The sequence below is a fragment of the Xyrauchen texanus genome, chromosome 41 (assembly GCF_025860055.1).
Source record: "Xyrauchen texanus isolate HMW12.3.18 chromosome 41, RBS_HiC_50CHRs, whole genome shotgun sequence".
NCBI lineage: Eukaryota > Metazoa > Chordata > Actinopteri > Cypriniformes > Catostomidae > Xyrauchen > Xyrauchen texanus.
This window is the reverse complement of record NC_068316.1, coordinates 22,742,331-22,757,573: the sequence shown is the minus strand read 5'-3', so window position 1 is coordinate 22,757,573 and position 15,243 is coordinate 22,742,331. Positions and strand designations below refer to the sequence as shown.

Below are 15,243 nucleotides of genomic sequence, written 5' to 3'. Positions count from 1 at the left end.
ACTATTGGCATGAAGTCTGGTGCACATTGTAAGCTGTTTCTGGCCAAGAATGGCCCACTTTGAAAGGAAAGGGCTGTCTCCTACAGTAGGTCCAACCACAGTAAAAGTTTTAAAGTGATGTATGAGCCAATGAAATACAGAACAAGGTGAGAAACAGAGCAATTTTTTATTTTATTTTTTTATTTTATTTTTTTTAACAATAAATATTCACTTTCAAAATGTGAAAAAATGTGAAAGTGTAGATAAAGTAAAAATTTACTTAAATATTGATCTGTTTCTTACTCACATTTATCATATCATTTCTGAAGATATGGATTTAAACACTGGACACTTATGGATTTCTTTTATGCTTCCTATATGTAATTGTTGGAGATTCAAAGGTCTGGTCACAATTTACTTGCACTGTAAGGACCAACAGAGGTCAAATATTATTCTAAAGAAGAAAGTCATACACAACTGTGATGGCATGAGGGTGAGTAAATGATTTTACTGAATTTGAACTTTAATCCATAGGATGCGCTTCTCGAGATTTATACGATTAAAAAAAAAGAAAGAAAGAAAAAACACTGCGTGTACCCTCTCGATGTACATCGTGTCACTATCACAAGTGACCTAGTAACACTTTTTTAAATTATTAATATCTATAAAATTCACACTTTACTCCCATAGTCTCTTATTGGAAAAGAGAGGCAGATAGCAACAGTTGCAAAACATATGATTGGTCAGAAACACTTTTAAATCATGGGTAAGCAAAGGGTCGATTATGATGCATCAGGTACAGTATGTGTGTGCAAGAATGTATACTACTTCACAGCAAAGAGATTTTCAGCTAATAACCAATTACTTTCAGCCTTTTTCTCACAAAAAGGAATCGTATGGCTATAAAATACTTTAAATATATTGTATAAGTTGTTTGGATTACTTTTATGGTACGTTTTGCCCATTTTGGAGTTTGACAGCACCTAGTCACTGTCCCACTGTTTGGTATGTAAAAGAGCAGCTTAGACATTTTGCTAAATATCTCCTTTTGTTTTTCAAAGAGGAAAGAATATCATACAGGTATATGGTATGTGGCACAGTATTAGTGAGTAAATGGTAACAGAATTTCCTTTTAGGGTGAAACAACCCTTTAAAAGGCCTGTTAAAGGGTGAACAAAGAGGAAAAAATATATTTATGGACTGAAGAAACTACACAGGTGAAACATCTCCAAAGTTTTCCCTTAAGTAAAAAAATAATTCATTCATTCATTCAAGGCCGCCACGTTGTCAGTCTTGTGGTGAGGCTAATGTTGTCCAATATTGTTCAGAACAAGAACGACTCACAAATCAATGTCTTGGCTTCTATTCTGTTAGCGATGATGACTTATATGGAACATCTGTGTTGTGACATATGTTAAACTGCATATGTTGCAAGTAAAAAAAGGTTAATTATTATTATTTAAATCTAAAGAATTATGATTGGTTTTAAAAACAATCAATGTCATATATGTGGCTAAATACCTACCATATGCGCAGATTAATAAGAAAAGGAATGTTAATAAATTATGGCCAATGTGTTATTTCATGTGTTTGACATTGTGCAGAGAATAGGATTGCTGTGTGGAAATCGTTGCTGAGGTTCAGTCTACAGATAAACACCCCAGACATAAGCTAGCCTGTGAAGAGGTTAGCCCTATTAAGAGGTTCAACTAAAACCAAAAAATCTAAACACTCATTTTAACATGTTTACGTCACCCGCAGCTGGGTTCTTTGATATTAAATAGGTATTCACAGAGGCCTTTAAATGATCACGTACCACAAAACATAGCATACATTCAAATGTTGTAGTACTAACAGAAACATATTAGCAATAGTAATTGCACATACATTATTGATTTAGAGCAGTCTAGAAACACAGTAAAAAAAAACTTAGTGATCTGCCTACCTAGACAGCATTTAAAGGCAACATACTGTAGGCCTGGCACCTGACGTGGAGCAAAATAACCCTTTGGCGATATTCTACATCTCTCTCGCATGTATCCTTCACAGATACAGCCATTCCATATGGCAACCAACTCAGTTATTGATTATAAACATACTTATATTTCATATACTTATTAAACTTATATTTGAAAAAGAGTGATACAAAACAGTTGCATCTCATTAAATTTTTTATTTCACTCAATAGTTGTTTGTACGGTGTACTTTTGTACTTAATGGAGTAGGTTATTGTGTTGTTAGCGTAGCAACATGCTAACATTTGTCTTTATTGGAAACAACTTTTGTGTGACACATGTAAGCATTTACAGTCACTCTTTATCAAATGTGTTTTAAATCTGTCACTGGGAGGGTCCATCTTAGTTGCCTTAGAAGGTTTTAGCTGCTTTAGGAGGTCACTACCTATGTAGATAGTTGATGGCAAGGTGGCACACAAGCATTTAGAACACAGCTTTTCTAAATATTATATCCCTTAATTTATGTCATGTACCCTTTAAGAATATAAAATTGGCAATAATTTATACACATCTAAAACTTCCAGTTCAAACTTACCACAAACCGTTCTAGTCTGGTGCCTCCGGCATTCCCTACGAAGATCCCTGAGCTGGGCTGGAAGGTGAGTCTGTCCTGGCCCCTGTGGAATGCTACTCTGTGGTGTTCCTCACAGTCCATATACAGCTTCACTTCCTCTCCCTGTACAGCCAGAGTAAATCTCGCCCATCTTCCTGTAAGATCCCCCATCTTAAACGAAGCTGCCTCCTTGGTGTGTGTCGCACCGAGTTCATTGTAGTAAAGGATCACCTGTTGTGATCCATCTTCCACTGGTGCTAATGCTACTCCTAAGTGAACAATCTTTTGCAAGGCATCAGTGATGGCGAAAAGGACTCCTCCACGGCGAGTGGTGGGTTTGGCTGTTACAATAATGGCAAAGTCATGGAAGAAAGGGTCAGGGATGAAGGAGCGTGTAAGGCGGCCCACGTTAGCATCTGGGCCGAAGCTGTACGCAGGGAAGCCCTCAAAGCCAGTGATGAATGAGACGGAGGGTGGCAAGGGTACACCGATGAGCTCTGTGAGGTCCAGTTGGCCACCAGAGCCCCTCTCTAGACAGAAAGAGAGAAAAAATAGCATAAATAAAGTTGTAAATCCAGATCTATCATACATTTATAAACCCAGCTAGACCAGCCCTAAAGCAGCCAAAATGTGAACTCATGCTGGCCTATGCTGGTTATTTTAGCAGGGTATGATTAAATTGCATGCTGTACTAATATAAAATACATTATTAAAACAAACTACTGTGTAAATGCATATTCTTTCTTTCAATAGTCATACTAATAATTAATTGCAAAATAAATGTTCCTGTTTATATGCCAAGAGCTGGCCAATATCCCTGCAGTTTTATTACCACACACATTATATCCTCAGTTTTAAACTTCCCCCAGGCATCCTGGCGGGTCTCTACATCTTCATTCCCTTCCACTTCAATCAGCTTCTGTTTAAAAAAAAAACTTTTTCCTTTGCAGCTGAGAAACCAAAACAGCACCATTTGCCCAGAACTATCAGGCCCTGCACTAATCATAGTTCAGCATCATTTAACCAACTATAAGCCGAGCATAACAAACTGAGCCCAGATCTACAGACAATGAGCGTCAGCAACCAAAACAATCCTCTTAAAGGTTGAATCATAACTCATGGTCTTTGCTAAAGACCTGGCACCACACACATGTTCTTGATTAATGTTAAAGAGACCTGCACAAACAATTGATTGCTCTGTAGGTGAGGACTAGCGTGAGCCAAAATCATCTGGAAGATGTTAGTTTGGGCTAATAGATCCAGTGCTGCTGAGAGTGTGGCAGTAAATTTGGGCTTGCAGTACGTACCACATATACCTAAACTCTAACCAGCCTTGAGGAAAGACACACTGCCAATGACCAACTAGAAAGCAATACTTTAGTCTTTCTCAAAGCTGAAGTTTGACATTTCAATGTATAGGTAAAATCTCTCAAGACATAATTTGAAATTGGCTTGAAAAAAGTCTTGTCTGAAAGTTTAAACTACTTTAAAAATTATTATTTTTTAAGGTTACAGATAGATCATTAAGGCAAGAAAGAAAGAAAGAAAGAAAGGAGAGAGAGAGAGAGAGAGAGACGGTAAGACAGTTGTTTACATTAGAATTATTTTTATTTTTTAAAATAATTAAAAAAAATAATTGACTTGTGTCACAGTCTTGGTGAGTCCGCTGGTTTATTCCAGTTTGTGTAGACATGTTTCTTCTGATGATTCCGGCCATCGTCACCAATTCTACTAAGTCGCTCACCGTCATCAAGGTAACCAATCTGAACAGCTGTTCTTCCTGCTGGTCCGCTTCCCCTCTGCAAAGGGGGTTACTAGGGCACCCATGGTTGGTAATGCACAATCTGCACTTTGACTGGTCAACCAAGTCTATTCTTGCCTAGAGTCCTTATTGTCTTTGCCAGTGTCTTAACTCTGCTTTTTCCAATGTTCCACATGTGTTCAGTCAGTCCCACGCTGCAACTCTTCATCCTCATCACTAGTCTGATTGCACAATTGATCTGCTCCCTGGCACTTCTCCATGAGGTCGGTTATATTTGCTCTCTGCTCCCAAGAGGGATGCCATGAATAAATACATTACTGATTCTCTGGCAGCCGGTCTCATCTGCTCTTCCGCTGCAGGGGCAGGGTGTTCTTCGTGGAGAATAAGGCTTGCATAGACCCTGTATAGATTATCGGGGGCTGAATGACATCACAGTGAAAATTCAATATCCTTTGCCATTGATGTCTTCAGCTTTCGAAGTCTTGCAGGGAGCGTCCGTCTTTACGAAGTATGATCTTATCACCTAATTTGGATCAGGAAAGGGGATGAGTGGAAGACAGCCTTGAACACCCATTGGGGGGCACTCTGAATATTCGGTCATGCATTTCAGATTTGTTTTTGTTTACCTAGACGATATTCTGATCTTCTCCCAGAATATCAAGGACAATGTCCAGCATGTCAGGCAGGTGCTTCAGCGACTGCTAGAGAACAGACTGTTCGTTAAGGTAGAGAAGTGTGCTTTTCATGAGCAATCGGTTCCATTCCTGGGGTTCATCGTCTCGTCCGAGGGAGTGTGCATGGATCCGATTAAGGTCAGAGCAGTTTCCGATTGGCCAACCCCAGATTCTTGCAAGTTCTTGCAAAGGTTACTGGGTTTTGAAAATTTTTATGTTGCTTCATTAGAAACTTCAGCCACCTCACTGCACCCAGACAGATCTCAACTTCACCCATACCAAGTTTTGTTGGTCCTTTGTGGGCAGAAGCCATGTTTTCTAAATTGAAAGAGAAGTTAACTGTTGATCCCATTCTTAATACTCCAGACCCTTCATGTCAGTTTGTGGTGGATGTGGATGCATCAGAGGTTGTGTCGGTGCTTTTCAGTCACAGAGCTCTTCCACCAGACATGGAGGATAAAGTCTGTTCCGCACTGTGTAACACCACCTCGCCTGCCGAGTGCCCAACGGGTCTGTTATTCACATCTAACAAGACTTCCTGTCAGCTTCTGGCTGGGCTCCTTCAACCGCTATCAGTCCCTTCGAGACCCTGGTCCCACATTGCCATGGATTTTGTCACCGGTCTTCCCCCATCCCATGGCAACATGGTCATCATGACCATGGTGGACCATTTCTCAAAGGTGGCTAATTTCATCCAACTCCCCAAATTTCTTTCAGCGAGGAAGACAGCGATTGCAGTCACTAAACACGTCTACGGAAAGATTCTGCCGGCAGCTGGGGACTACTGTAATTCTGTCCTCTGGGTTACATCCCCAGAGTTGCCTAGGTTACCAGCCCCCTCTGTTCCCTGGTGCACATGTCTAGAAGTCGGCAGACCCCCACTGCTCTAAACATCCAGCTTATGTCTACGGGCATAAGGTCTAGTTGCCTGCTATAGACATTCCTCTCTGACTCCCCTCTTGGAAGCTGGGGCCCAAATTCATTGGGCCTTTTCCCATCACTAAGGTCATTAGCCTGGTGGCAGTCCATCTCATATTGCGCCCCTTCCTCAGTTGTGTTCACCCTGTTTTCCATGCTTCCTATGTAAAGCCTGTCATCCGGTCTAATTTTCATCCCTCCACCTTGCCTTGTGGAGGGCGCCCTAGCCTATTCCATTAAACGGTTACTTAGTGTCAGACGCAGGGTCAGAGGGGTTCAGTACCTGGAAAACTGGGAGGGTTCTTAGGAGTGATGCTGGGTCACTTGGACTGTGCCCTCATTGGTCAGGTTCCATCTTCATCATGGAAACTTTTTGGGGGGTGATGTCACAGTCTCTGTGAGGCCACTGGTTTGTCAAAGATTGTGTTTACATTTTTCCTCTGATGATTCAGGTGCCACTGTCTTGTGTTGACACGTTGCCGTGGGAACCCTGATTGTTTCCAGCTTGATCACTCCAGCTTTCAGCGAGCGAGCGGCACCTGATCGCTATTAGTTTCCTGCCTATATTTACCTCGCTCTGTTTTGTGTTCATTGCTTGATTGTTTTTGAGTGTTGTTACTTACCACTCTCTCTCTCTCTCTCTCTCTCTCTCTCTCTCTCTCTCTCTATGCCCTAGTCAGTCCTGTATTATGTTCTCTGTATTGGTTGCCAGTCTTCGCTATTTGTGCCTGGATTGTGGTTACCTTCCAACTTGTTGCTTCACTTTCCTCAACGCTTCTCGTGAGTTTCCCTCAGCGGTTACCTCTCTGCACTGGATCTGATTCTCACACTACCACGGCACACACAGACCTATGTACACACCGCTCTCCAGAGGATTCCATGTGGATATGCACTCTACACTTCCACTACGCACAAGCCTACAAACACACTCCATGCTGCAGCTAGTGCCAGGTACCCCTGATGCTTCACCAACTCTTGCTGTGTTTAATAAATAAACTGTTACTTGCCTCCGCACTTAGGTCTTTTGTCTCATCTGAAGGGTGAGGGTCAAAATCCCTTGTCTCTTCAGATATATCAATACATATATATATATCCTTTTATATCAATATCTATCTATATTCTGTTGCTTAACTTCTTTAATAAAATGATGAATTAACTATATGCATGATCACATAATCAATTTTATTTTTCTTATGCATAACTGAAATATACGCTGAATCATATGTGTGTTAAGAGTTAATTTTTGATTTCATGCACATTCCTTGAAGCCTCTCTCTCTGTTCTGCACGGAGGCTGACTTGAAGGTCGTCTTGGGAATAAGCTTGAGATGAGACACCAGGGAGAATGTTAAACATATGTTCCAGATGTATTCTGTGGTTGATTTTTACCTGTCCAGGACTAATTATATGATTTAAAATCCTATGTGATAGCACTTGAATAAGTAGAAGTGTAAATTTTCTCTTATTATTTCTTTCCTCTCCTTTGCCTGAGGGGTGAATATTTCTTATCTCACTGTTTTGGTTAAAATGACCTGATAAATGTGTGCTCTGGTTCCCTTAGTGCGCAGAGAAACACTGTCGTTCGTCAGTGTTTCGTGTGTGCGTATTGACCTTCTACCCAGGTTTTGAACCCAGGGGGACACAGCAGGCAGACTCGAAGACGCCCGAGACCATCTGCGAGGTCACTTCAGATGTAAATCTCGGGCCAGGACGACAATTGCGCTGATTAATGTCGATGTTCTATAGCTATCTATATGTTGTGACTTTATGCTCTGTTAGCCAATCAGGAGTGAAATAATAGAATGTACTCCTTGCAAATGGTATAATTGATGTAAGATTTTGTGTAATGTATGATTTGGCTTTCGATCTCCTCGTGAGACTTTGCCTCTGGCTCTACCAATTTCACTGCAAACTATTCTTCAGTAAATTTTGGATTCTTTGATTGAACTTCTTGACTCCTGATTTTTCTTTCTCCTTATCTGATCCGGGTCATAACTGTTATACCCCTAACAGTTTGGTGGAGGATTTAGCGGGCAATCACTCCATGGTGACATCTCTGGCAAATCAGCAAACAAGGTAGGAAGCTTTTTATTAATTGTTAGGGCTGTCTGACTGGAAGAGATTTTGAAGGGGAGCGGGAGAGCTTCACTCCGACGAGGCGTGTGAAGAGTAATTTAATTATACTATTGAGAGTATAAGAAGTCCCTGAGAGAGCTGTTTAAGGGGCAACAGCAAACAGCGCAAGTGAAACGTGCTCTGTGAGGGGGCCCAGGTGGGCACGGGTGAAGCACCACCCCGGCAGAGTGCGTCCCTGGACGAGAGGTCCAGTGGCACCGTAAACCTGCTCAGTCTCTTCCAACTCAGATAGGGGTACCCGAGCTTAGTGAATCAGGCAGTTAGGGATTCAGATATTAGTTATAAAATAAAATAAAATACAATAGGGATTGTTTTGCCAGGGATGCATCAGGAGCGGTCCCAAGTAAGTAAATAAATTGTGACCCTAATTGGTATGGATCAGTATATGTGACCAGGATGTTTGTGAAGAATACTTTGTGGTGAAATTGGTAGAAATCCAGTATTGTTGCTGCTATAGTTAATTTATCCACGTCAAATATTTGCTGCTAAAATCTTTTCGGTAGTGATTTTCAACTGTGACCAAGAAAAATGTCTGATAAAGGGAATTTTATGAGTAGTTCTGACCAAAACGAGCAGGGCATCTTGGCCCGTTTTAACATTTAGTTAATGATTGCCCGCTGTGCGAAAACCATTATTCTTATCAGTTAGAAAAGTCATAGGAACTCGAGTCAGAACAGAAAGTCTGTACCAAGTTTGGTGGATGTAGCTTGTAAACTCTAGGAGTAGTTACAGTATGGTGGTCTTGGTTTAAGGACTTTTGAAAAAAAAAAACGTAATGTCTATAGAAAAATAGTTTTGTCAAGCCAACAAAATATAATATTACACACTGCAGCTTGAACCGTTTAAGTATGACTAAATGGTACAACTAGTGATTATTGCTAAAATTACTAATACCAAATAACCCTGCTCAAGCAATTTAAATGAGCTGTGATCTTACAGTTATACATACAATTTAGCTAATCTCAAAGGGTTCCCAAATTTCAAATGATAAAAGTATATTTTGTAATGCATTGTTGAGGGAATCCCCTATTCCCTGTCATAACGCCATTGCCAGTTTCCTTATTAACATTGTGTGTTTTATGTAATGAACACAAAATGTAAGTGTTTATACAACAGACTTCACCCCATCTGGGGTGAATAAACATGATTAAAGCAAGCAAGAAAACAGAAAACATGCAATACGACCTCACGCAGTAACCGAGAGGATGTTCAACCTCACTAATGCCAAGTCCAGTTGTGGCTTCGACAGCTATGGTCAATTAAGAATCGTACAATGGATATTTAAATTATCAGAGTCCTAAACATTTATCAACTACAAAAATGCAGAATTTTAGTCTGTGATGCTGACCAAACAATCTTGTTGGTCTTGCTTGACTAGTAAGTTAAACAGCTGCAGGGTAAAACCAACACCCCCTTAATAAATCCATCCCTACAAACTACAAATCAGATTCTCATCAAGGTCAAGATTTTAAACTCTGCACACGACTTGATGCTGTAGTGAAAAACACAAGGGAGTGTCAAGTTTAGAGGTGAGAGGAGAGATCTTTTTTATGTCAGATAACATCTTCAATATTCCAACTTAGATGGTCTTTTCAGCTTCCAAGCTAACAGAAGTAAAGTAGTACAGTTCAGCTTTTAAAATATTTCATTTTTATTATTAGGATTATTAAAGATAGAATTAAAAAACATTATTAACAACTCTGATTTTCCATGAAGTGATATGTTATGTGAACAGTTAGCAATAATAACTACAGTGTTACATCACCTATAAAATCACCTTATAAAATCTTATCAAACTCTATATATGCATCAATAGCAAATGAGGGCGTGCTAGTGCATGCCAGAGCCAGTTGCGTTTCCACGGTCACTTCCTGGGCTTCATTGTACCTTCCCTGGGCTTTCAACGACCAATGGCCTTTGGCCCACCAATTACCCTTGGGACAAAAAAGGCCAAAAGGGGATTGAGGCGGATTCAATGTCAAAGGTGAAGTTTTACCGAGCTTGTCAGATTATGTATCCAGTGCACAACAATACAGGTTCAGGGAAAAAATAAATAAATAAATGTGGGCACAGTACAAATCCATTAAAACGCACAATGGAAAAGCGGTGCCCAAATAAATGACTTCCCATGAACTTTCATAGATGGTGTGCTGTGACATTGTCCTGCTGTTAGAGCAGATACCATTCGAAACATCATGGCAGTTACAGTCAGTGAGTTGGTATCACTAATCAAGATTTTGCATGTTAATGTTGGTATGACTATTGATAGGATATTGGTCTTGGCGAACTAGATCTGCTAGGCAGTTGAACCTACACAGACTTAAGCATGTCCATAATTAGAAAAACACAAGACATGCTGCATGAAGCTTTTGGATAAAACTTTTGCAACACACTACAGTGAAGCCGGCTTACTTGGTAACTGAGATAATTTTTGGGCAAAGAGAGAGTACTCAAATTGATTGGCTTCCCGATTCCATGTCAAATGACCTATCAGCATACATCATGTGAGCCGATTGGCTTTTCAAATCACATGTGAGCAATCTCATTGGCTAACAGATAACAAGTTTGATGAACCTATAAGCTTGTGCCTTTCAGAATTGCATGACTGAACTTAGTGATTAATGCAACTGTTCTAAGCCAAGCATAGACCAATTAGCATCAAATAAATAAAAAAGTTGAATTACATGCATCCATTCAATCATAAAATCACAATTTAATCTATGAAAGAAGTGGATCTTTCCTCCTTTCTACAGTGCAACCCAGCATCACAACCCAAACTAGATTTAACTTGGCTATAGGTTATTTTAACAACAGTCTCATTGACCTTCATATGCAAAACATTATGGCTATAAAAACATTAGACCCCTTTATGATGTTGAAACCTCAGTGTGCAATTAGGTATCCCAAACAATTTGCCAAGTTTGTAACCATTGATTGTATAATCTATTTTACATCAACATTAAATATATTTCTGTGTGAGGTCTGATTATATATGATACATGCATCCCAGAGATTATGATTGCGTGGTTGTGGATTATCAAAGAGACCATCACAAATGATGAGGAAATGAGATGAAAACCACAGATGTTCAGGAAGTGACCACTGTACCATTTGTTACAGCTGTAGTGAACTCAGTGATGAAATATAGATAATGAGCCACCAAGTGGCTAAAATAAATCTCTTGGGTTATGAATCATGACCCAAGCAAAATCACACTATTGGTTGAGACAATGTTGCTATGTTGGGCTGGTCTGGTGCTCAAAAAAACAGACCAGTATTTTGAACCCCACAGAGCCAGAATGTTTATACATTTTGGAGAAATCAACCTACAAATTAGTTATAGTTGTCACTGTTTAAGATGGAGTTCACCTATAAGTCCATGAGGTATTGCTGACTTAGCACTACTTCACCCAATTGAAGTCATGGCTTTCACAGTGAGCAGTAGTGATTTTTGCTGGATGCAATGTTTTGATTAAAGAGAGTGCTGAGAAAATTAGCACAGCCTGCTGAAAGAGAGGTTGTAAGTACACAAAAATGATTTATTCAACTTGGCCAATTGGCCAATATAGGGTGGAGCAATTGAATCATTTAATCAAGCAGTGCCCTTGAATCTACAGAACCTTTTCATGATCTTTGTGTGAGGGGCCTCAGAGGAGGCGTAATATAGGAATCCCATACTTCAATTGTGGGCTCATACTTCACATCAACACAGGAGGGTTTGGAGAGCAACTACTCTGGAGTTTAGCTTGATGAATATCAAATATAGATATAACAAATAGTGGTGAAACAAATCCATACTGTATTGATGTATACATATGTCCTTTCTCTGTATCGCTGAATCACTGTACAATTGTTAGACAGAAAGGAAAAGACTACAAATTATTTGAACAATTAATTAAAAAAAATCTAAAAGCAATAACTTGTCTTGTTTTGTTTCTCAGTGATACCAGGTGTTACTAGCAGTCAGTTAAGCAGAGTAATTTTAATTGAGTATATCTATAATTATAAAGCAATCTTGACCTTAGCTTGAGGACGCAGTGAGATCAAGATAGGTCAAATCGGCCATATCATAGTCTGAGATGGCTGACCAATTATGTTTTACAGCCACTCCCCTTAAACACCCAGCTGGCCAGTAAATATTGAAAATGTGGCATTTATCAACATTTCCTTTCTTCAACTACTCTGTCCATCCACAAAAGGCAGATTCCCTACAACCTGTCTTTGATTTCAGGGTTTGCCTTCACAAAGGACCAAGTGAAAGTGAAGTATTGGATTAGATTCAAAGATAATACTTGCTTGCAAAAAGTCACTGTTTGTTGCCTATGTGACATCCTGTGTGCAGATAGTCCATGTTATACAACTATTAGTTCCAGTCCTTGAAGCTGATTGGACAAAATGTGTAACAAAAGTGCTGATAGCTCACACCATTAGCACTGGGATGCTTTAATGTGTATATTAATCCGCTTGTGTTGCCAGTGTTGTCTTTCTTTTGTTCTTACAAGCAAGGCTATCTCTTGCTACATTGTTTGTACCCTTACACCCTTTTGTTTAATTAAACCTTGCCTGCGACTGCATTCCTCTGACCATGGAAGCTTCATTACAATGTCTGAAAACAAACACACACAGCTTTAATTTCTGCTACCAAGACACTAACAAGCATACACACTGGCATTTCTGTGGTTTTATACTTTGCTGAGGTGAACCTTTCCAGCTAGGTGCTCAATAAAACCCCAGTTAAACCTGATTTTCAAGTAAACCTTCACCAAGTAACATTACTTGGAGAGCAAAGCAAAATAATCAATCACACATGGTCCACATGAACTCTGGTTCATAAATCAGGAATATAACATTAATGGCATATTGATGTAATAATAAATAGAAAACAAAAAGTAACAGTAAAATTAAACCATATGCAAATGTAGATGTCACTCAAACAGACCCAATCTTGACATTGGCACTAGAATAAAAGAAGTGGTTTTGCAATAATTTGTTTCTGTCTGAATGAAAACAAAGTAAACACAAACAAATAGTTTTCTTTGAAAGGCCATGCAAGTTTATACATAGAATAAGGTTCAACAGTCATTAACAGTGGATGAAAAGACAGTAAAAACACAAACACAGAATGCTTCGACATACAGTATATTGTCCTATGGAATAATTACAGTACATACCTTTTCTTCAGTAGATGTAAAACCACTTTCTGAATTACTTTTTGATGCAAATTGTACCATCATGACTAATAAATGCCCTTTAATGGAGGATAGTATCAGCCAGCAGAGTGCACAGTCAATGACCACGTTTACATCCACTTAAGAAAACAGTTTATTCCAGGGTTTTTGCAGAAACCTGAGCTTCTCCCAGAGAACGTGGCATATGTGGCTATGTAAATGCATAAGTGATGTGTTTTAGGGTTAGGGTTAAACAGGTCTTTGAAGAAGATCTTTGTTGCTCAAGTACACTGGGGGAACCCTGGAGCTTGACATAAGATGGAAGCCCCACTATTGCAGTGCAATTCTGCTGCAGGTCGTGAAAGTAATTTAAGGAAACAAACACAGCAGCTACTCTGGAATGTCTGGAAATAAAGCGAAGCAACAGAGAAGAAAATAGTGAAGTCATCCTTGGATCCCATTTGTATTATTTACTCAAGCATCACAGAGAAATTACATTGATGTGAAGAAAAAAGATTACTGACTGAGTCACATGTATACGGGAGTAAAGACAAATTTGTGAACACAGTGCATGTAAAAGGGAACACAGCTTTTCAGCCTTAAGCACATTTCTCTCAATAATCAGCTTTCTGGTGTCTCACTTAGAAATCACATGGATTGTTTGACCAATAACAGCCAGTCATTAGAACTCTGTTTGTATAGACACAAGACTGTGAAACAGTGAAAGGAAGTAGCACGGTTCTCCATGAACACTCACAATTGTAATGCATGTTACCTCAAATTTGAGAGGAATCATCTTTGGAAAGCTATATTTTTCCACAAACATTCACATTAACCTCCTACCTTCTTCCTTTCATTTACTTTAAAGCTCAAATGAGCATAAAAGGAAACAGTTTAAAATGCAGTTTAACAATGTAAACAATCAGAAGTACATGCTGTAAAGTTTGGATGCAATTTTGCTTGGTTTATATAAAGGCTATATTCTTATTCTGTATTTGAACCCAGTTTCCCTTAATCAATAACTGCCAACTCTACTACTAGACCAACATGTTTTCCACAAATACATTTTTTTATTCCTTGTCCATCAACGCACAGGTCACTGTAGATTAAATGTCTACATGTACTATGGCCCATTTGGTGTCAAAGAGACAGATCAGTGCCCCCTGGTCTAACAGAGGTGTACAGTATTCACTCATACACCTTCATCCTTTCTAAACGGTGGGGACGACTTATGGAGCTTTACATCAACATTTTACTGACTGAGGGCCAATACGCATACAAGGAAATAGTGTGTTGAGCTGAGATCAGAGAGAGTAAGAGGGCAAAACTTAGAAACAAGATGATACATGAGAGCAAGAGACTCAAAGGTAGTATTTGATAAATTGGACTAAATTATTCTGGTTTCCAACATTACGACGAGTCCCGTTCTATATTTTCACATGTTTTTCTGATGCTCTAACATGTAAATAATGTAAATATGTCCTGCTGACTGATAGCCTTGTAAATAATTATGTTGCGGAATAAACTTAACAGGTTGACACATTTCTACCATTAAAAGGAACAGTATATTCTGTCAATAGGTCTTTAAAGGGTTAGTTCACCCAAAAATAAAAATTATCCCATAATTTACTCACCCTCAAACCATCCTAGGTGTATATGACTTTCTTCTTTTTCTTTTTCTCCAGGACAAATTATCAAGTGTCCTGCTTGTTAAAGTCCTTTAAAAAAATGGAATTCTCACCAGTTTCCTGGTAACTATAAGAACTGCAAAATTACATGGCAATATTATAGAATGGTAATAATATATTGTTATACAGAATGATAGTCTGACGCTTACCGTTGTAAGTGAAGTGATTGATTAAAATACACACAAAGACATATCAAATGTCTACAAACATTTGTCTCAACTTGCATATGTCCAGGCCAATTGTCCCTCAGTGGATTTATTTACCATTATAAGTTTATCCCTCCAGAACTCCATGTGGAAACACATGTGGAATATTCCTCCCATTACGCCACCAACATGAAAATAGGAGGAA

The 15,243-nt window shown here is 39.1% G+C and overlaps 1 protein-coding gene across 3 annotated transcripts in view; it reads right to left on the bottom strand.

Annotated features, from left to right (window-relative positions):
- The window catches only part of LOC127634047 (collagen alpha-1(XV) chain-like), a 116,043-nt gene that overhangs the window by 75,836 nt on the left and 24,964 nt on the right, over window positions 1-15,243 (bottom strand). For all 3 annotated transcript variants that reach the window (XM_052113445.1, XM_052113447.1, XM_052113446.1), the window contains exon 3: window positions 2,530-3,077. In XM_052113445.1, the coding sequence (XP_051969405.1) occupies window positions 2,530-3,077 (548 nt within the window). The remainder of the gene's footprint in view (window positions 1-2,529; window positions 3,078-15,243) is intronic.